At 35.3% G+C, this 23,256-nt stretch overlaps 1 protein-coding gene across 3 annotated transcripts in view; it reads right to left on the bottom strand.

Annotated features, from left to right (window-relative positions):
- The window catches only part of LOC110617676 (FGGY carbohydrate kinase domain-containing protein), a 43,002-nt gene extending 23,574 nt beyond the window's left edge, over window positions 1–19,428 (bottom strand). Inside the window, exons 1-14 of one of the 3 annotated variants that reach the window (XM_021760628.2) lie at window positions 19,075–19,428; window positions 18,903–18,982; window positions 18,704–18,821; window positions 18,427–18,605; window positions 18,109–18,191; window positions 17,791–17,975; window positions 16,386–16,447; window positions 16,075–16,183; window positions 15,848–15,967; window positions 4,673–4,792; window positions 4,460–4,580; window positions 4,219–4,375; window positions 3,065–3,137; window positions 2,187–2,314 (exon numbers count right to left, since the gene is read on the bottom strand). In XM_021760628.2, the coding sequence (XP_021616320.1) occupies window positions 2,187–2,314; window positions 3,065–3,137; window positions 4,219–4,375; window positions 4,460–4,580; window positions 4,673–4,792; window positions 15,848–15,967; window positions 16,075–16,183; window positions 16,386–16,447; window positions 17,791–17,975; window positions 18,109–18,191; window positions 18,427–18,605; window positions 18,704–18,821; window positions 18,903–18,982; window positions 19,075–19,279 (1,740 nt within the window). In that variant the 5' untranslated portion in view covers window positions 19,280–19,428. The remainder of the gene's footprint in view (window positions 1–2,186; window positions 2,315–3,064; window positions 3,138–4,218; window positions 4,376–4,459; window positions 4,581–4,672; window positions 4,793–15,847; window positions 15,968–16,074; window positions 16,184–16,385; window positions 16,448–17,790; window positions 17,976–18,108; window positions 18,192–18,426; window positions 18,606–18,703; window positions 18,822–18,902; window positions 18,983–19,074) is intronic. The other 2 variants (XM_021760630.2, XM_021760629.2) reach the window with 2 other exon arrangements.
- Window positions 19,429–23,256: the final 3,828 nt, after the last annotated feature.

Genomic DNA, 23,256 nt, shown 5'->3' on the forward strand with positions numbered 1-23,256 from the left:
AAAATATACAATTTTCCAATCAATTAACAATTATAATGAAAAATTAAATTAGAATAATTTTAAATTTAGTTCCCTTAATTGCATCAATTAGAGGGTGCTCAATTCGGTTGGTCTCAGTACAATTCTTCAATATTTCAGTTTACAGTTTTTGTTCTTGGAAAGATTTATATAGTTTGTCATGAAAAGTTGAACTTCAATCACCACTCTAGTTTTGAAGTTAATTATCATTTAAATTTTAGCAAACATTTTTATATTTTTATCCCACAAAATAAACTATATCGAAATTTATTTATTATTAATTTAAATTGTATTATGTTAATATAAATTAACTAATAAATATCAGTTGAAACCTCAACTTACATTGTAAATCGAATTCTTAGCAATTCAATTCAAATGCTAACAATTACTCATAAAGAATATTATCTTCACTATTAGAATAAGAACTTAATTCTAATCAAATGATTTAAATTTCTTAACATGCGATTATTAATATATATAAAAGATACCAGAGAAGTTTTTCAAATAACTTAAAAATTACTTTTGCATAGCTTAATAAGTTATAACAAAATCAATTGCGTATATATATATAACTTATTGCTATTCTTTAATTATATGATCTTTTAAATTAGAAAGTATATCTATCTATTGAAATTTTATGATGCATCGAATGATATTAAAAATATGTAAAAATTAGTTCAAACTTTGATTCTTGGTTTTATGCTTTGATAAAGAACCAGAACAAATTAAAAAATTACACAAGTTTGGTTCAGTTCCTGCTATGACATTTGTTTTTCAATTCTGGTTCAGTTGGATTGTCGAGTTCAGTTTAGGTGACCCAAGAACCATGCACTGCCGTGGCATAAATCATGTTTCTAGTGCATACTATTCAAAAGTAGATGTTTATTAGATAATCACATGAATACCAAAATCCACTAATAAGTTAACCTAGAAGCTGGGATCGATCTAAAATGCACAACAAAGTCTCCAAATGCTAACAACATGTTCCCATCTAGGCTATTTGATTTGCTAGTTGAATTGAAGCCCAAAAAATGTAGATAAAGAACAAATAATAATAATACTAATAATAATAATAAATTAAATGACCATTAATGGTAAAACCATGTCTTAGAGCTCAGTAGTTCCCATAAGAATAAATTAAGTCAAAGCCCTTCACAGCTGAGCTCTTTGGTCTATACTAAGGTTGTAGGTCTCATTCACTCATGCGATAGGGGTGTGCAATTCTAGTTCCATTCTTGAACCTAATTTAGTTTCCTTTTGAAAAACCTTGATTTGATCCCATTTCAATTTTTTTGGTTTTCATCCTAGTTTCAATTCCGGTTTGGGTCTCGATTTCTGCACTAAAATGTCTTCCATTTTAAAGAATAAAAATAGTACCAGCATCTAAATCGCAACCTACTACCAGAAATGTATACATGTATAGTCCTTAATAAATATATTTTTTTGCTTATTTCTTAATTATGTATATATATGACTAAAAAGTATAATATATGATTAAAAAATATAGTCATAAATTTAGCGACTATAAAATGTTTCAATGCTTCCATGACTAAAATTGTTAAGAAATAGATGAAACAATACAATATTAATTGCATACATTTTATATATATTTATATATTTATATAACTTTATTAAAATTATATAGTAGATCAAAAAAATATATGCATAAAATCAGCTCTTCAGTTGTATAATTCTGGTTTGGGGTTCCCACAATACCACTTCTTGTCTCGGTTCCAGTTCAGTATAGTTCTTTTGGAGACCTACAGGAACCTTGCACACCCCAAATGTGTGACCCAGTTCTAGATGTGACCAACTTCAACCCCTATTTTAGGAGGACCTTTACTTTTATTTGTAAAATACATGTTGGTTTGAGAAAATTTATAATGTGCTTATTAAAGTAAAATTCCCTCAAAGTGCTCATCTTTTTCTGTTTTTATTTTTATTTTTATTTTTATTTTTATTTTTATTTTTATTTTGGGTGGTTATGGGGTGGGATGGAGCAACAAGAATAGTTAGTTATTCTAGAAAAAGGGGGTTGGGGAAGGGGTGAAGAATTCTTCACCTTACATAGGAATGAGAAACAAAGAGCTTCATCATTTCCCTTGACCCTGGACCTAATGAAAGTTAAAATTTGCTGAAAATTGAAAGATAAGAACAGGCATGCATACCTGACCAGCCGCATTCAGTGCCTTCATGGCTTCACTTAGACTGGCATATTTCTTCGCAGCAACAGCACCAAGAATAGCAGCACCCAGTAACACAGACTCACTTTCTCGAGGAAGTACAATACGGCAACCTGCACCAGTCATAAACGAGTATGAGTTTGTTAACATGCATACAGTATTACAAAGAAGGCATGACATTATTTTCATGTATTAGTTTGAGCAAGACATCATAGTTCATTTTATACTGAATATGATGAACATTTCTTTTAGCTTTTGTCCAACAAGTGCTGGAAGATAAATTCAATTGCACACGGACTGCAGAGTACCTCTAATAATGAAACTAACTACCAAGCTATTGGTACAAGTAAACTACAAGGTTTGGTTTGACAAGCTTCCATACATAATTCTTAAAACACTTAAGGCAGTTCTAAATAAGCTATTAATTTAAAAAAAAAATATCTAGCAAATTATATACTTAATAATTCACCAACTAGCAAACCATGGAAATAATCCAAGCATACATATTACTACATCAAAATTGACAAGAAATTGTGAAAAAATAGTAGAAGTACAACAGTATAATGCTCATATATCAACAATGTATTATGTGTAATTGACTTACCCATCCAACATACAATTTAGCTACAGATGGTGCAAGAATATCTGCTTTTAACCAATTCTTACTTATAATGAATTTCTTAATCCTACTCTTGGATTTGAACACATGAAATAGTTAGCCAATATTAACCTGGGGCAATCCCATTTGTGCATCATCATGCTGTATATCAGCATAACATTCCAGCTCAAGATAGATTCCCATTTCCCAAGGACATGGTCAAACATTCAGATAGCAAGAGACAGACAGGAGTGAAGGAAAGTACCAATGATATCTGCATGTTCTTGAATAAACACAGGATTTTTTGAAAGGCCACCACATGCAAGCAATGTGTCAATCTGCAAGGAATATATAAATAAATAAGTAGATATATAAGAGTGCACAGAAAATGTTATTAAGTTTCTGGAGAAGTAGTCAACAATTGAATGACTGCAATGCCGAGCTCAAATAAATATAAACAATACGTAGAAAATAAACCTCATATTAGACATATGTCAACCAAAAAGACAAAAAGTTTAGTTGAACAAGTCCCATGATTGAGTCAAACATATACATAGATGAATTTTTAATTTAAATGACTGGTTGACATTATTACATCATCAATGGTTAAAGTTAAGGTCTACTTTCCCTCCTCAATCTACATCAGATTTTGCTCACCTGTCATCTGCAAGTTCTCATGCAATCTTTATCCTCGAAAACAAATTAAAATATGGCATTGTTCAATCCTCAATTGTGCCATGCAACATTAAGCTAGAAAAATTCATAAAATATAAACAAATACTGGTATTATGCTGTTGGATAATAAATAAACACTGTTTCCCTGTCACAACTCACACCTTACAACTTCTTTGACAGTCTCCGAGCTACTTCGGGCTCAAACAACATCAAATTAATGAGGTTTAAGTAACAGATGGTAGCTGCATCAGTGCATATAGATATACTGATTTCATTCTTATTCTAATCTCAGTCGAAGTGAATCCAGTAGCCTTCCAGAATGATAGTATGCCTTCCAGAATGATAGTATCGCAACTTAATCATTCTCCCTATGCCATGGACACGCTTGAAGACACAGAAACCACATCCATTTGGCCAATGCTCATATGAACAGCACTTAAAAAAAAAAAAAAAGAAAAAAGAAAAAAATGCCTCCACTTACCCAAGACAAATAGAATAACAACTGTGCTCCATTTCTAAAAGAAATTCACGTCTACATAATTTTCATGCTGTTTTATCACAGGTTATTCTACAAGATGGTGAAATATCAATGCATACTTCGTTAGCCTCTACTTTTTCATGTTTGTATGTTTTATTCCTTCTTTCTTTCTTTCTTTCTTTCTTTCTTTTCTTTTACAGAATTTTCATTCATAAAATAAAAACAACATTACAAATCAATGCATGAACAAGAAGTATATTTCTCACTTTATGACCGTGAGCATTGCAGTGTTCCACAATGTGGCGTGTACCATATGCAATACCCTGTATTGTGGCAAGGTATAAAAGAGCCAGCTGTTTGTCACTTGTATCAAGAGTCAAACCACAAATAATTCCTTTGGCTTTTGGATCTGCAATGGGAGATCTGCACATCCAGTTTTAACAACTCAAATTTATAACAAATATCTCCCCACCAAAACAGAACTGCTGCATCTTCATTAACTATTACCTATTCCCATGAAAGTCAGGAAGGATGTGTACGTCTTCTGTCAAAGCAGCAAAGAATGGAGCCTTTTGATCATCCACCATTGTCCTCAATATATTGTTCAGTATTTCAAATAGAGATATATCTGGAAGACAGTAAATGTGATAAAGGATCAAATAAATGAAAAGCATGAACAAACTTTAATCTTTAAGACTGTATATTCTACAAACTGATTACTCTGCGAAGCAGCACGATTTGCAAGGTGAGGAGAAGCAACATGGTTTTCTATGATGTGATCTAGTAATGCACCAGTAGCACTCTGCCCACCCTCTGTAAGCCAGTACTCAGGGACCATTGCTATAAAAATCAAGAAAAAAAAATGGGGCTTGAGATAACGCCAATGCTTTTCATTGGCAAAAAATAGGAGCAGTTTCTGGGTAATGCATAGCAGCATACAAGTATATATATGTGCATGCATGCTTCTTTCTGTGTGTGATTCAATTTTACCAAGTTCATTCATAGTCCTCCATACTGGATTGCCTAAAAAAATAGACAACCAAACTGACATAAAATAGATTCATCCATTCAAACAAGCAGATTTCTCCCAAGCAATTTTGACAATGAAACAAAATAAAAATGATTTCAACAAACAATTTAAACTATCCAGCCAAACAAACAAAGATCAACAAAATCTAACAAATTCTGTGACTCATCATCGATTAAACAAATTGCCCCAAGCAAGAAGCATTTATCGGCTAAGAGATGGGGACCTGGTGAGAATCAATTGTGTAAAACCAAGAGTAGCTGAGGCATGAGAAGTAGGGGAGAGAACTTTTCCATTTAAACTAAGAAATCAAAAGCAAACCCAACCGATTCAATCCAATCAGTTTGGTGTTTTGGCTTATACAGTTTGGTTCAGTTAGTTATTTTTTAAAATTTGTTTATCAGTTTGGTTCGATTTATTCGTGTTAAAAAACTGATGAACAAACCAAACCAAAATTCAAGCCCTTCTCCCTTAGTTATTCTATAACCCACAATTCAAAAACCCAGCCCCTAGCTCCAACTGCCAGCCTAGCCCCCAACTATTTCTTCTTCTGAAAACTCCCTAAATTCTTTATGTAACCATTTCTTCCCTCCCACGACACTTCCCTTTCGACAATAGATGACGCTCACCTCTACTCTCCTCCCCTTCTTCTACTTCTTCCTCTTCCAAAGCAATACCGCCCAAGTCACAACAGCACCAGTTCTTATTATTCTCATTCTTCTTCTTCTTCTTCCTCAAGGCTTGGATTGTGACTCATCGGCCTCCTCAACACTCATCAACGTCTCACAAGTCGCCTATGTTGCTCGATTGCATGCTATCGATCTTGTGATGCCCATAGATTGCATTCCATCGATCCTATGTTGCTCAATTGTTGGAGATCTCCTATTTTGAATGGGAAAAAGCTGGCCAAAGAGATAAGAAAGGGACAGATAGGACTCCTTTGAAAACTAGGGCAACCAAACACCATATAAAAATATATTATTTCGGTCACCCTAGGACAGCAGCTCATGTTCACGCCTCTCATTCATTTCAGCAGTGTTCCTCACTTGAAAAACAGCTCAATTCTCTCCCTAGCAACTATAGGCAGCCACCAAAGCTACGCACCATAGCAGCTGAAACACCACAATTCCTCTCTTTCGAAAATCCTTGGTAGCCACTCCTTTAGTTTCTTTCTTCAATTGTGCAAGGTAAGAGCTTTTGATTAATAAACAAATATAGCATAAAACACATTCTTTTCATCTTATTCATTCTGTTTTTACACCTGTGAGTTGTGTGAGGTCTACCACTAAACTGTCTGCATTTCCATATCAATTGGCAACTGCAATGACCTCCAAAATATTTTTTGCTTAGATTCTTCATGAAAATCAGTATTATTTTCATATATTATTTGTTAAAATCTCGTTTTCTACTATAAATTATGATAGTTACAAAGTGATAAAGGCACAAACACCAGTCTGGATGTGTTCTTGCATATGGTGTAACTTCAATTACTCGAAACTTGATCTTCAAAACGTCTTTTTAGACGATTCTTGATATTAAAATAAAGTTTGGAAAGTGCTTTAAAAATGTAAGGTTTTGAGTTTCTCAAGTTCAAAATTCTAGCTTTATGTCAAATTGGATATAAAATCAATGCTCAGAAACTAAGTTCTCCTAGGACAATTGCCTTTTAGATTCCATCTCTTTTTGTAAATAGTTTTGAGTTCATTCTTTTTCTATTCTTTTGTTTCATGTTTAAACATTGTTTCTGGAAATTTCATAATTTTCTGAGCATGTTAACCATTTTAATCATAATTAATCAATCTGTGCCTGAGTTCAATTGAACAGTACCTATGGGATACCTATAGTATTTCTATTTCAGCCTTTTGAAAATGAGGGTAACGATAGGACTGTATGTTAACAAGTGCAACAAAAAGTACCAAGTTAATTGAGCGATTATGACTTCTAAAAGGTGGCAAGGATTTAGGCTCCTCAAAAATACCCTGGTACTTATCAATTAGTGACCTCAATTCCACAGGATAAGTGTAATACCCGGCTAGACTCCGGTATCGGAATTCCTACCGTCCGGTGGAATCTCGGATGTCGGAAACCTCTAGAAGGGTAAAATCATGTTTTCATGAAATGTTTTAATGTATTTTAAGGTTTTAAGTAAGAAAGAAATTGAGTTTTAAATGAAAAAGACCATGGAGGCATTTCCAGGTTCGGCCGCCGAATCTCAAGTTCGGCCGCCGAACATGGGATAGTTTAGGAGGGCACGTTAGGCTTCCGAATGTGGCTCATGTTCGGCCGCCGAACCTCATGTTCGGCCGCCGAATATGCATGTGTTTTGGAGTCGCCTTCAGCTTCCGAAGGTGGCCTGGCTTGCCACCTATATAAGGGCTCCAAGGCCGAAACGGGCGAGTTTTCTCCCCATTTTCGGCCAACGGTGAGTCCATGCTCTCCCATGGTTGTTTTTGTTGGTTTTCCTCCAATCTTTCAAGTTTTAACAAGTGTTTGCTTGGCTTTTGAAGATTTGTGAACTTAGAGCAAGTTTTGAAGCTTGGAGACCCAATGAGTTAGATTTCTCCCATCTCCGAGTTGGATCGTCTTTCCTCTCGATCTTCAAGAGGTAAACTTAGATCCAACCTTTCTTGTATGTTTTAAACAAGTTTTATGAAAGTTTATGGGGTAGAAATGCATGTTTAGGTTATTATTGAGTTTATAGGTTCATGTTGAGTTTTTGAGCAATGTGGGTTGTTTGTGTATGTTTGATGTGTTGTAGTTGGGGTTTAGGATAGTTTGAAACCCCTAGGAGCTTATGTATGTGTGTATGCATGTTGTGGAAGTGTTGATTTTGAGTTGAATGGTTTGGGAGGCAAATGTGCATTGAGGAGGCTGAGTTCTGCCCTTTGGAAGAACTCAGGTTCGACAGCCGAAAGGACTTTCGGCCGCCGAACCTGCCTATGGAGGCAAGCCTTTGGCTGCAGAACCCTGCCCCCGAAAGTGGACTTTCGGCTTTGGAAGGGAGTTTCGGCCGCCGAAGGTGCCGCCGAACATGCATGAGTTTCGTCTCTGGAAGGAACCTTCGGCCGCCGAAAGTGCCGCCGAAGGTGCATGACTTTCGGCTCTGGAGGGACTTTCGGCCGCCGAACCTGCAGCCGAAAATGCCCTGTTCAGCCTTCCTTTGCATGATTTCAGTTATTGTTTTAAGGTGTTTTAGGGGGTTTTTGGGGAGTAGTTTAGAGTCATGTTCATGTTTGTTTGGTCCCTCATTTGAGTCCACCTGTGTAGGTTCGGACCCGAGGAACCGAGGATCCCAGCAGTGAGTTAGCTGCTTCAGAGTCTTGTTAGAGCTAGCCTGAGGTGAGTAGAATGGACTTTTATTTTCAAAGCAAATAAATAAATTTGAGCATGTTCATGCATCACGAATGCCATGTGATATATTAGGTTGTTTGCATTAGAATTCACGAATATGTTGCATTGCATAATATGATGATGATGTGGATGAATGTTGAATAATCCTTTAGCCCTCCCTATAATATGATATGATATGGTGATGATACGGTATGAGAAGACCAGTGAGGCCCATTCTACGCCCCTGGCATATAGGAATGTTATGTATGTTAATGTAAGAGAAAAACTAGTGAGGCCCATTCTATGCCCCTGGCACATTAGAATGCTATGTAGAGGGCTATCGGTGACAAGTTCATCATTGATGTGTTTTGTCTGTGATGTGATGCATTCCATGATAGCATATATTTTAAATGTTTTACTATTCTGCTCACTGGGCTCTAGTAGCTCACCCCATTCCCTTAATCCCCCAGGTTGCAGGTACGGGATAGGATCAGGAGGTCAGCAAGAATAAGAAGTCATGTTTTATGTAATAGCTAGATGTGAACATGAAAATGATGTAATGTAAAGTATAGTACAGTAATGTAATGTAATGATGTTTAATGAGGTTTAGAGTTGTGCTTGACCCTAGTATGTTGGTTAATCCCTTTGTACATGATCTATAAAATGTTTTATCAATGTTTATGTAAACCAGGCTTTATGTATGATATATTACCCCATTGGAGCATTTGACGAGGACTCCAATGTGGGGTTTATGATTATGAGTTGTGTATGCACAGGTTAAGCTTGGTAAATGAAAGAAAAAAGTTTAAATTTTTATGTATATGTTTGATCATGTATGGGATTTAACAGGTATACATGATGTATGTTAGGCTTGCTACGGGTCCCGGCGGCCTTAAGCCGATCTGGATCCTAGCGCCGATAGCGGTCCGGATTTTCGGGTCGTTACAATAAATTCTTGGGGACAATGCACATCATGCTACAAATTTAGTACTGTTGGGAGTTCGCATACAAAATGAAAGAGTTTGAAAGTTTGCACCACACTTATTTAGGGATTGCAACTGAAAAATTTTAGGAGGAATTTTTTATTCTATTCTATTTGAATTGATCTTTACAAGATTTTAGTATTTATACACAAAGAATCAACCTAAATTAGGAACCTTCTATGTTGGTCAACACTAATCAGGAATCAACACTCCCCCTTGAGTTGGTGCATAGATATCACATATGCCTAACTTGCAAACCAAGGTGTGATAGGTCTTATTGCTCAGCCCTTTGGTAAACACATCAGCCAGTTGTTCATCGAAAGTCACATGATCTGATCTCAAGACACCATTTATTAACTTCTCTTTAATGAAGTGTCGATCAATATCTATGTGTTTCATTCAGTCATATTGACCCGGATTGTGAGCTATACTGATGGACAGCTTTATTGTCAGAGTACAAGAGCAGTTTGTCCCTTTTCTACAGTTTGTCACAAACACCTTGTGTAATCGCTCTATATTCCACTTCAGCACTTGATCGAACAATAACACTTTGTCTTTTATTTCTCCGAATGACAAGATTGCCTCCCACAAGTGTGCAGTAACTTGACCATCTATCATTAAGGGATCTAGCCCAATCTGCATTTGTGAATGCATTTATTCGGAGATGGCTATATTTGGAGAATAAGAGACCTTTTCCAATGACAGACTTCAAGTATCGCAAAACGCGAAAGACAGTTTGCATGTAGGGTTCATGAGGATCATGCATAAATTGACCAGTCTCTGCTTAGCAACTTGTGATTGCTCTCAATAGGAGTTTCTGCTGCTTTGCAACCTAACATACCAGTTTCCTCCAAGAGATCTATAATGTATTTCCTCTAAGAGATAAAGATTCTCTTTTTCGATCTAGCAAACTCAATTCCCAGCAACCTCAATTCCCAGATCTTTAATTTTGAATTCTTGAGCCAGAAGCTTCTTTAATCGAGCCATTTCTTCTTTTATCATCCGCTGTCATTATTATGTCATCAACATGAACAATAAGAAGAGTAATCATCATTGCTTTGTTGATAGCCAAAGGAAACCATGGCTCTGCTGAATCGATCAAACCAAACTCTGGGTGACTGTTTTGATCTATACAGCGCCTTCTTTAGCCTGCACACATTTCCTTGGGTTTTTTCATCCGCAAATCTAAGAGGGATGGTTATGTATACTTCTTCCTCTAAATCTCCATGGAGGAATGCATTTTTCACATCAAATTATTATAGATCCTAGTCAAGATTGACAGTGCAAGATAGCAAAACTCTGATTGAGTTTATTTCGACAACAGGGGCAAATGTCTCATGGTAATCCACTCCATAGGTTTGAAGTGTATCTCTTGGCAACTAATCTAATCTTCAATCTTTCAATTGATCCATCTACTTTGTATTTCACAGTGAACACTCATTTGCAGCCAACTGGTATTTTTTCGCGTGGAAGAGACATCAACTCTCAGGTCTCCTTTTTAGCCAACGCTTTTATTTTTTCAATCATTGCTCCCTTTTAATTAGAATCTTTAAAAGCTTACTTCCAATCCTGTGAAGTAGACAAAGAGAAAATAGATAAGGCAATGACTCTATAGGATGGACACAGAATTATAGGAGAGAAAGTTAGAAATAGAGTACTTTGTGTAAGACCTAACTCCTTTTCTTTGAGCAATTGGTTTATTTAGATCATCAATGAGCTCAAGGTTTAGGGATGAATCACCATATGGAGAAAAAAAAGATTCATGACATTGAGTAGGCTGCACAATGACTTTTTCTACTTCTGGTTTGTCTCTTCTTGAGTATCTTCTTAAATCTAATCTATCCAAACGCCCAATCTGATCACCAATAGTCTTCCTCTGTATAGTAGTCTCCTCTTGAATAACATACTTAGTCTCCTCCCGAGAAAAACGCTCTAGAGTTATAGGATTAAGAATCATCTCTTCTCTCTCATTGTCCTCCCCTAAAAAGATGATAGGGTAGTGTTGAAGTAAGTTACAATCTCTCTAAACGTAACATTCATACTGACAAAGTATTTTCTGAATGGAGGGTGATAACACTTGTAATCCTTCTGTGTGGGAGTATCCAACAAACACACATTGAAGAGCCCTCGGATCGAGCTTTCCACCTGTCCTAATACGAGCAAAACACGTACACTCAAACACTTTTGGTGGAACAGTATAAGCAATTTTCCCTTGCAGCATCTCTAAAGGACTTTTAAAGGCTAAGAGCTTTGAGAAGCATTCAATTAATGAGATGAGCTACGGCTAAGATTGCATCTCCCCAATAGGTTTTTGGAAGATCCATCGTGAAAAAAAAAAAGATCTGGCTACTTCCAATACGTGCCTATTTTTCCTTTCAGCAATATTATTCTGGGCACTAGTATAAGGACAACTAGTTTCATGTAATATCCCATCAGACTCCAGATAAGCAGAAAAATGAATATGTATTTTCTGCCATTATCAATTCCCAAAACTTTTATCTTAGCATCAAATTAAGTACAAACCATCTTATGAAAAGATTGAAAGCAAAAAAACACATCACTCTTTGCCTTTCTCAAATAAACCCAAGTCATGCAAGTGCAACAATTAATAAAAGTAACAAACCACCGATCACCAGATAATGAGACCGTTTGAGTAAGTCTCCAAATATAAAAATGGATGATTACAAAAGGGACCGTACTTCTATTATTACTTGAGGGATAAGAAATTCTTGTATGTTTAATATACTCACAAGTGTCTCAAACTAAATAATCACACCAAGCCTTAAAAAATAACTCAGGATAAAGTTTCTCTAAAACAAATAAGGATGGGTATTCTAACCGTCGATGCTACTGTATGATTTCTAGGTTGACATCTTAATTTCTTCCAAAAAGAGCCCGAGGTAAATTCAATTCATATTCTCTTAAAACATATGTAAGACACCATGCAGTCTACCATTGTCAATCCTCTTCCCAGTTTGAAGGTCCTGAATAACACAATGGTTAGGAAAAAATTTAATTTTACAGTTAAGTGCTTTGGTGAGAGCACTAACAAATAAAAGATTAACAAGGAAATAAGGAACATGAAGAATAGAGGATAGCTTGATATTTGGAGTACAAAAAATAAAATCGGTACCAGAAATAGGAGGAAAGGAACTATCTGCAATTCTGACAGTATCTTTTTATAGACATGAGAGATAATTAAAGAAGCCTTTAACCCGTTATGTGTCTATTTGCACCAAAATCAATAATCTATAAAGCAGTATCAAGAGATGAAACTAAAGTATTATCAGAAGCCCTTACATTACCCACACTAGTCACTGCCGTTTCAATAAAAAGGTAAAAAACCATCCCTTTTCTGTAAAAAACAGTGAAAAATTATTATCACTGAAGAAAGAAAGAATTATTGTTCATCGGCGAAAAGACACGGGTCCAGACAGTTCAGAGGTGTAACTTGAAGACGAGTTTACCGGAAAAAAAAACCATCAAAAAACGTCTCCCATGCGGGAAAAAGGTAAACCAAGTCACAAGTCCACATGGGTCAGAGGCACAACATGAAAACAAGTGGTGTCAAACAACTCTCTTGATGTAGTCGCCTAGAAGCTTGACCTATTAGTTAACCTTTAACTTTTTTGTGACAGGTTTAAAACTTATGCCAATAAAGGTGGCAAAGTTCTGATACCATAAAGAATTTTGGAATAAATTTTTTATTCTATTCCAATTGAATTGAGCTTTACAAGGTTTGAGTATTTATACACAATGATCAACTTAAATTATAAATATTTATAATAAAAATAAAATCCCTATAATCAAGCCTAATTAGAATCTCAAAGATCTGTATCCTCCTAATTAGAAACCTTCTATGTTGATCAACACTAATTAGGAATCTATGTTGGTCAACACTAATTAGGAATCTATGTTGGTCAACAGCAACAATCAAAGCATTGCAACAAATTAGGCTTGTAACTGAGATCCCCAATACCTTGCAAAGTAACTCTTTTCCCTTCCTAGTGAAAACTAACCGCAAATTCACTAATAGCACCTTCAACGCTTTGGCTATTTTTGCATCCAGGAAGCTATGAGTACTTCTACTATCCTCCAAAATCAACAATTCCTTGTTCTACTGCTTGTCAATTATCCTTATTGTATGTGCCCCTTGAATTTCTTCCATTGCATGGGCAAATAAGGTGAATGTCTCAAAATTCTCAAGTACCTCCCTTTCCACTACATCATGTCAAATTTCCTCTCCTTCACCAACTTGATGCCCTTAGATAGCCTAGGTTGATGCTTCTTCCTCTTCTATTTGTATTGACATCAGTATTTTTTGCTTGCATTGATATCCAAGGTAAAATCTCTCTCCACATTCATAGCAAAGCCCGGATTGTCTCATAGTGTTTTGAAGGTCATTACTGTCGTTTGGGTTCTTGGGCATGGATTGGTTGACTGAAGCTTGCTCTCAGAAGGAGACATGGTCTTCTACAGTCCAATGGTTTATTTTTGGTTATGGTTATTCTCAAGTATAGGTCTTAAGAGCATAAACATAGTTTTGTGTTGGTCGCTTTGATTTATAGGTGGAAGTGGATGATACTGAATTATTTGATCTCAAATTGGAGCAAAAGGGTTTGGAATAGGTGGTCTTTTCAGAATAATTGATAGACCAAAACCATTCTTCAACATAGTCTAAATATTGTATAAGTCTTTTCAGAACCAATTTATCTTAATTATTCTTAGATTAAGATAAGACTTTTTTATTATTATCAGTCTTTATTATTATTTAGATTAGAACAAACTTTCTAGTTATTATCGATCTTTTGTTTAGATTATAAAGTACTATAGGACTTTAGTTTGTTAGGAATTCTTATAACATTGTGAACCCTTCATTATACATATGGGGTTAATTTATAAGTAATAAAAACAAGTAGATTTATTCCCAAAATTGTGAGATTGAGACTCTCTCCTTTCTTGGGTCTTGAGGCGTTAAGAGCTCCCTCTAGTGAACTTCTTCCCTATCCACTATCTCGTGATGCAATCTGTGACCCAAAACCATAACAAATTAGTATCAGAGCTAATCCTTGTGAGAGATCCAAAAAACTCGATCGAGAAATTGAAATCCTTACTTTGCGAAATGCAGGGACAAAATGAGGGTAGATTGGTTCTGCTAGAAGCAAGTATGAAAGCTAAAATTGCTCAATTTGAGTCTCAGATGCAAAATATGTCTCAATACTTATTAGTTACAGAATTTTCTTAGTAACCCCAATGACAATTGTAACAAAGACTCGGATGCAGGTACAGGTAGTAGCAGCAGTATTCCAAATAGAAGCGTTCAAATTGAAGATAAAACCAACACTTGGGTAGAAACATAGAAGATAACTGCTATGACTCTAGTACAAGCATCTAAATGCAGGCAACCACTCCAGAGATGCAGTGGATGGAAGGCAACTTCTCGGTCCACTGCACAATCTACAATAGTTTCTTGAGATTACGAAGAGATCACCTGGCATGAGCAATATGCTGAGTTGCAAATTAAGAAGTATTCCTTCTCCGTTCATTAAAAAGCTCACCAGATCAGAAATGGCGGAAAGAATGACAAACAGTTCCTGCTTACAATGTCAATGAATGTTATTCTATTGGTCATCAATGCAAGAAATTGGTTTGATTGAGAATGGAGGAGCAGAAGGATCAAACACTAACAACAGAAGATGATGACCATAGAAGGAACCTGCCATATCACTTTAGCCAAGCTTATTGAGAATTTTATCTTGAGAACAAGCTCTTTTTCCAGGAGAGGAGTAATGTTATGGATAATGGATAGACCAAATCCATTCTTCAATAGAATCCAAATGTTGAGGAAGTCTTTTTAGAATCAATCAGTCTTTATTTTTTAGACCAGACTTTTTTATCACTATCAATCTTTGTTATTTTTTACATTAGGATAAACTTTCTAGCTATCATCAATCTTTATTATTGCTTAGATTATCAAGTACTTTATTAGACTTGTAATTTGTTAGAATTCTTATGCCAATGTAAACCCTTCATTATATATATGGGGTTAATATATGAGTAATAAAAACAAGCAGATGTATTCCCAAAATTATGAGATTGAGACTCTTTTCTTGAGCCTTGAGGTGTTAATAGCTCCCTCTAATGAGATCCTTCCCTATCCATCGACACAATCCGTTATCCGAGAACATAACAGAATTACAATAATATTGCCATCTAGAGATGCTAACAAAATTGCAGCAGGTGAAACAAAGCTTAAATAGAGTATGAGCTAATGGAATGCATTTTTGTATCCATTTGTATTCAGCAATTGATGGAAAGCATTCTGCTAAATGGGAGAATACCTCCTGGGACATTTTATTTCCTGTCTTTGCTTGTTATTTTGCATTCAGAAGTTATCAATCAGAGAAGAGGAGAGTAATGATTGCAAATTTTCAATTTTCTTAGTGTCTGTTCCAATATCTATCACATAGGCAACATGATAACCTGCCCTGCACTCATGCATCCTATGCTAGTTATTACACAACCAAACATTCTGAACAAAAATTCAGATGTTACCTGACCAAAATGGGCCCCAGATCCCTGGAATGAACAACTTGCTCTGTGACACAGCCATATGACAAGTAGAAGTACCACAGACTAAAGCCATTCGATGGCATATTGCTTCCTTATCATAATCTGAAAAAGAAAGCAATTCATAATCAGATAAACAACTTATTTTCATTTAGATGACTTATCATATTTTAAACAAAAAGAATTTAATTTATTTTAAATGCCAACAACACCATTAGAATCAGAATATGCCTCAGGAACACTCTCCATGATCCCCACACCACCAGCATGAGCATCAATGAGCGAAGTCCCCACAGGAGTTCCTGCTACAAGACCCAGTTCCTGAAAATACAGGTCAATATTTAAAAAGTAGAAGGCATCAAAAATTAAAGCTAATAATAAACAACTACACCCTTCAGAGTTTAGACCCCAAACACCATGTGCTAAGATTCTTGCTTCTAATCAAGCAGGTTTTCCTCAGTCATGGACCTAAAGGGAATGCTACTTGAAACTAATGAGAATTATTTAGAACAAAATTTCTTGCCTTTGCAGCTGTTGGAGTTAGTCCAGAACCCAAAGGGTGGCCAGGAAAAGCTACACTCCGTCCTGTTCACATTAACTAATGTCAAGTTACCCAATGCAACTGAAAAGTGGGAAATCATATTGATTTTTGATATTTTAAGTTCACTGGTATATTTCAAATACTATGAGAAATAAACTTCATTCATACACATCGCAAAAGAAGAAAATATTGAAAATATATACAATCAAAATATAAATCACCTAACACGTAAATGCATCATGCCTTCATTTTCATTTCTACTGAGACTAAGAGCCTCTTCTGCTGCAGTGGTTTTCAAATCAAAGGAACCCCTGAGTGGGGTGTGATCTCCATTCCTTTAAATCATAGTCCAAAAAGTGAACAAAGAGTTTTAGCATATTATTCATTTATTCTCTATGAATTATTGGCATGGTTAAATGATGACCATTGTGCCAACGATAGCAATTATAGTGGTTCATAGAGTGCCAATGGCAATAATGACAGTTCACTGTTAGTGCTGATAATGATAGTACTTACGGTGGTGATACCAGCAATGAGTAGTGGTTTGCCAATGGCAGTAATGGACTAATGGTAGTGATTGTAGAACAATGATGGTAAGGATAATATGATATGATTGCAGCAGTAGTGGTTTCTTGGTAGCAAAATAGCAGGGTAGAAAGTGATGGTGATTCTGATTCATTTCTTGGACTGGTGGAGCAATGATAACAATGGCAAAACTATAGTGGTTTAAACCATTTTGGTGCTCAAGTCTGTAATCATCTGTGTCCACCAAAGGAATAAGAATTCCAGCCTATCCAAAGGACTTAAATCCCACAGTTTGTGATACCTGAAGTCTTTCAGATATTCATTATATTGTAAAAGAGAGAAAAAATACATGCAGAAATTCTGAATCTTAGGCTTTTAAGAACCACCTCCCAAAACTAAGCATTGGTATAATGGACCTAAGTTAGTGAAACCGATAAGAATGACAAAATAAGCCTACAGGGCAACTTATTATCAGTTTCCTAATTGTAAGCTTAATATTTACAACGAATCAAACATCACATGAAATACAGAGTATAAAGAAAATGCTTACCCTAGTAATAAGATTCATAGATCCAATAAGCATAGCAGTCTTAGGCTTTTAAAAGAAGAAAAAAAACAATGAAGAAATTTGAATCTTAGGCTTTTAAGAACCATCTCCCAATACTAAGCGTTGTTATAGTGGTGCCTGAGATGGTAAAACCGATAATAATAACAACAAATTAAGCCTACAAAAGAACACTTCTTACCAATTTCCTAATTGTAAGTTTCATATTTACAACAAATCAAACATCACATGAAATGTAGAGTATAAAAATGCTAAATTAGCACAGTAATAAGATTCGTAGAACTCCAGTAATCATACCAATCTTAGCATGATGCCCATCTACAAGATCTCCCAAGCCAATCTCTTCCCAAAAGTCATCATCCCAACCACAAGCTTCCATGTCTCGGGAATCATTTTCACTCATTTGTTGCATATGTGCATGGCCAAGATACGTCCATTTGCATACTGTTGTACATAGACTGCGAGTATCATCCCCTGTAGCTCTAAAAATATTAAGAAAAACGAAAAGGAAAAGGAACACTGACATCAGCATAAGTACATCAACGGAATACTAATACAAAATACTACTGTATGGGCAATTGGGCATTCAGAAATGTTCCAAGATAAAGAAGTTACCTGTATGATAACCAATCACTCAAGTCCATCCACCTGAACACCATTGACCATGATTCTTGCAAATTTTCTTTCACCCATAAAAGCTGCAATATATTAATTACTAAATACAGTTAAATAGATATTATTCAAACTACTGTTGGCTTAATTAACTCCATCTGCACAAGTAGCTGCATTTTTGTTATACAGACAGAACAGATCAAAACTCAGCATTGATAAAGCATTTGAGGTTGTGAAATTCAAAATAAACGCAGAGTAAATTAGGCCATAATTTGAGGATAGGAAGGTTATACTACATCAACCTGCATTGTCTCCAAGTACCTTTGGTGGCTGCATTTCAGGGGAAAGAGCACCACCACAGTATTGTAATACTGGAGAGTTAGAGGAATTGATCTTCTCTGCTTGTTTTACAGCTCTATGGTCCATCCAAACTATAATGTTTCTTCTTGGATCCCCGCTCCAAGAAACTGATACTGGAGCTCCATCAGCATCAACAGCAACTACAAAACAGATACCAAGCAACCATAACATCATTACTATAAACACGAAAATTCTCTAAAAGAACATTTCGCATAAAATTAGTGCAAATATCACAAACCAAGAGAACAAGTAGCAGCAAACCCGATGCCGGTCACTTCTTCCTCCGCAACATTTGCAAGGGAGCATGCTGACTTCACAGCCGCACAGATGGCATGCCAAATATCTGTGGACGATTGCTGGTATAAGGTAAAGCCAATAATTCAGACTTTATCTGAAGGAGAACAAGCTACACATAAGAGCAATTACGATTAATTTACCTCCACGTAGTCACGTTCCTTCCATATCTGAATTGGACTACTAGCAGACCCAAGAAGTTTCCCATTCTCATCAAACAAACCTAAAACAAAAATCAAACAGCTAAGCTACAAAATGTGCCAACCTAATACAACTACGCGCTTTAGGCAGTAAAGAAGGGAGAAAGAAATGAACCAGCACGGGCGCTGCCGGTGCCTACATCGACGCCGAGGAAGACGTGGCGATGAGGGGCAGTCGCGGTGACAGTGGCGGACATCTCGACGGAAAAAGAAGCGGGAGTGAAGGAGCGATCAGAAGAAGGATCGTAGCGAGGAGACGAGCGTTGTTGTGGGTCGAGCAATGGTGTCGTATCAGACGACACCCTCCTTTTACCAGACATGTCGTTTTGTTTAATTTTTCGATTTAGTGATTTTCTGTAGATGGGATAATTTGTGGAAGATGAGACTAAGATGAAAATTGTGGATTTGTTAAAATGGTCCTTGTTTTCCGTTCATCAAATGCTTTTCTTTTGAGTCTTGAAAATTATCGTCTGTGCTTTGCGACTTACGTTACAAACAAAGGAATGCCAATAACAAATTGTCTAACGGTCTCCATTATATTAGTTGAAAGTACAATATTAATTATTAGTTAAAAAAATATAATAAATATTTTCGGTTCTGATAAATTTGATGAGTACATTATAGTCCGAATAAATGATGATGTTAAAAAAAATCCAAGAAACACTAAACATAATATTGTTACAGATTTTCTTTTTTCTCAACAGAATACCTCTAACACCTTGTTGGGATAGCCGAAAGCAATGATCGTCCTGTGTTGGAACTACTGAGAACTCGACAATTCTCGGACAGTTAATGCATTGAAGGATTTAGTTACTAGTTACAAGCTATACATTTTATTTTTTATGGAAACAAAAACTCTCAACTCTTGTATGAAATTTTTTCATAAACTTTTACATTTTGATGGTTGTTTCTCAGTCAATAGATAATGATTGGGAGGAGACTTTTCGTTAATGTGAATGAGTCATGTGTCTGTTTTTATGGTTGGTTTTTTTTCAAATTTTATTAATTCGGTTATTTCGGAAGGCAATATTCAATGGAGGTTTACTAGTTATTATGGGTTTTCAGAAATGCAACGATTACGTTAGTTTTGGAATTTTATTTGAGTTTTATCTCGTAGAAGTTTTCTTCCATAACTTTGTTCGAAAGACTTTAATAATTTATACTCGAGAGATTAGAAAGAATGATAGCATCTTTGTCAAATTATCTTATATATGGATTTAGACAGGCACTTGAGGAGCATTTTTGCCAAATTATTTTATGTAGGGGTTTGATTTTTAATGATTGTAAATATTTATTAAACTCTAGAACTAGAACTGATATATCTGTTAGATAGATTTGTCGTAACGGTACTCTAATTACTCATATTTTAGCTAAAAAATCTACTAAGTATAATCGTCTCTCTAGTTGGGATCATATCCCTTTTTATTTAATGGAATTTTATTAATATAATCACTAGATTTACTTTAAAAAAAATAAATAAATATTTTCTTTATTTTATAAATTTTATTTTTTTAAATTATTTTAAAATTATTATTATTTTTTTACACTATAATAATATATAAATTTATTATTATAAACCTATTTAATTTTATTTTTAATTTTAAAAATCTCTTAAAATATTTTTTAATATTTAATAAAATTTAATGGTTTTAATACGAGTATAATCCAAAAGTTAATAAAAAAAATTATTTTTCTTAATATATAAAATAAATTAAAATTATGAGACGGGGATACAAAAAAAATCAAACACAAATTTTTATTATTTATTATTTTGATAACTATTATTTTATACTAGTGTTTAATTGCTGATCTAATAGATATTGAAAAACTATTATCCTAATGTTTAATGGTTGGCAACCACTAAATGTATTTTTTTTATAGTACAGGGAAAGAATATATTAAAATTATGTAGAAATAATTTCAAAAATAACAATATGCTGAGCAGCAGATGGTACTTTCTTAATCCAAATAGAAGCCTCAGAGATAACTTCTATCCTGGCCAATCCATGATCTACTTTATTATTGTCCCGACGTGCATGATGCCAGCAACAGCCCTCTATATTCACAGCAATATGCATACAGTCTTGCAGTATAAAACCTATCTCATTCCGCGAAAACACACCCGATTGGAGCCACTGAATCATTGACAAACAATCAGATGCCATCACAACTCTAGGGAAACTTAGATCTCCCGCCAGCTGAAGACCAAAAAGGATTGCTTTGGCCTCACAAGCTGCTGCTATCCACTGTCCCCTGCTATTACCAGCCACAGATGCTAAGATCTCTCCTCGATTGTTTCGAAACACAACCTCAAAGCCAACCATCCCCTCACTCACTGTGCTTGCATCCACATTCATTTTAATCCACCCTTCCTCCGGAGCTTGCCAGCCAACCTGCATTGGCATCGTACCTTGTAGCTGTGCTATAGACGAGATCCTATATGGTTGAAACAAGAGACCACATCCAATGCTCTTGCTACAACGCTATGCTATGAAAATGTCTCTTTCTGAAAAATCAACCTGTTTCTACCATCCAAAATATAGTAACATAAGCATGCAATATGAGATAATTCTGGAAGAGAACATTTCTCTATGATTCCCATCCACCAATGTTTAAAACTACTCCCTTCAAGTTGACAAATCCACTGAAATCCCGATGCACTCCAAACTCCTTGAACAACACTACAGTCAGCGGCTCATATGAACACTAGTTTTTGGCAAATTACACAAATGCACGAGTAATCCATCCCCACCAACTGACTCTCAAGTCGTGTTCGAGTTGATAAAATATCCAACGCAACACGCCATATGAAATTGAGAACCTTTGGAGGAGTAGCTACCGACACGCCCTTTCAGAACTTCTTTTCCACCTTCACCGTAGAGGAACATTTTTTCAAATCATGCATAATTCAAAAAATAATTATCAATTAATACAAAATCCGAAAATATTTTCAGATCATGTGTGTCAGCCCAGCGTGTTCAGTAGTCATACTGCCGAATACGCTTGTTCGATGGTGTCGAACAAGAACAAAAAGCAGTTCGACACCATGAGAACAAAAAGCAGTTCGACACCATGAGTGTCGAACTGCCACTCGGACCAGCTTGTTCGACATCAATGGTGTCGAACAAGCTATTTCCTGCCATGAGAGCAATTTGAAATTGCTCCCATGGCTGATGTGGCGTGTTCGGCACCCACAATGCCGAACACGCACAAGCATCAAGGTTTCGTCAGGGATTCATGACGAAACCTTGACCAAAATAAAAGTGTTCGGCACTATAAATACCGAACACTTTTCTTTTGCATGCAGGCTCTGCATGCATAGGCCCGGGGAGACTTTGGCTTTTAAAACCAAGTCTCCCACCATCTCCTTCTTTTTCCCAATTTTCATTCTGCTCTTCTCCTCTGCAGAGCTCTTATCCTCTTCTCCTGTCCAGCTCTTCTCTTCTCCTTCTCTTCTCCACACTTTGCCATACTCCTTCACCTATGCACCTCCACCTTCTCTTCTTCTTCGGCACACCGTGATCTCCATTTTCATTTCCTTATTTTCTGAGAATATCAAAACAGGTTTTTTTATAAACTCTTATTTATTTTTAAATATGTATATATTTTTCTTATTTTCTATATAAAAATAAAATTATAAATTAAAATGTTAAATGTTAATAAAAAAAATGTAAGTTATTTCAGATTAAGTAATATTGGTAATATAATTTTTTATGTAATTTTTATAAATTTAGAAATTTTATTAAATAAAGTTTAAAATTTTTAAAAATTAACTAATTAGTATTATAATTTAAGAGATTAAATAGTTAATTTTTGTAAAAAGTTTTAACCGTCCATAATGATTTAATTTAAAAAATTATGTAATTATAGTTTTTATTATTTTACCTGTAAAATAAAATTAAAAATTGTAATAAAGTTAAATAATCATAATCCACACCTTTAAATTTTTATAAAGTAATTTCTGGAGAAATTTTTAAAATGATAGTTGAAAGAGATTGTTGAGTGAGTTCTTTTGAAAGTGGGGACACTAATTTCATAGGAAGATTTGTCGAGCTTCGCTACAACTGGAATAAGATTGTGTTATGTCAAGGAGATGGGTAAAGACAGTTCAAGTCTTAGTGGTCAAGTGCTGTTGGCACACCTGTTAATTCATAATGTGTTGTATTCTAGATGACTTGCTATATTAATTCGTATTTGAATCTAACATGGGTAGTACTAACCTTTCTTATGAGACTATTACAAGTTAATCACGATGCCGTGTGGCATGAGTTTATGCAGGTTGATAGATTTACTGTAA

The sequence above is a fragment of the Manihot esculenta genome, chromosome 6 (genome assembly GCF_001659605.2).
Source record: "Manihot esculenta cultivar AM560-2 chromosome 6, M.esculenta_v8, whole genome shotgun sequence".
NCBI lineage: Eukaryota > Viridiplantae > Streptophyta > Magnoliopsida > Malpighiales > Euphorbiaceae > Manihot > Manihot esculenta.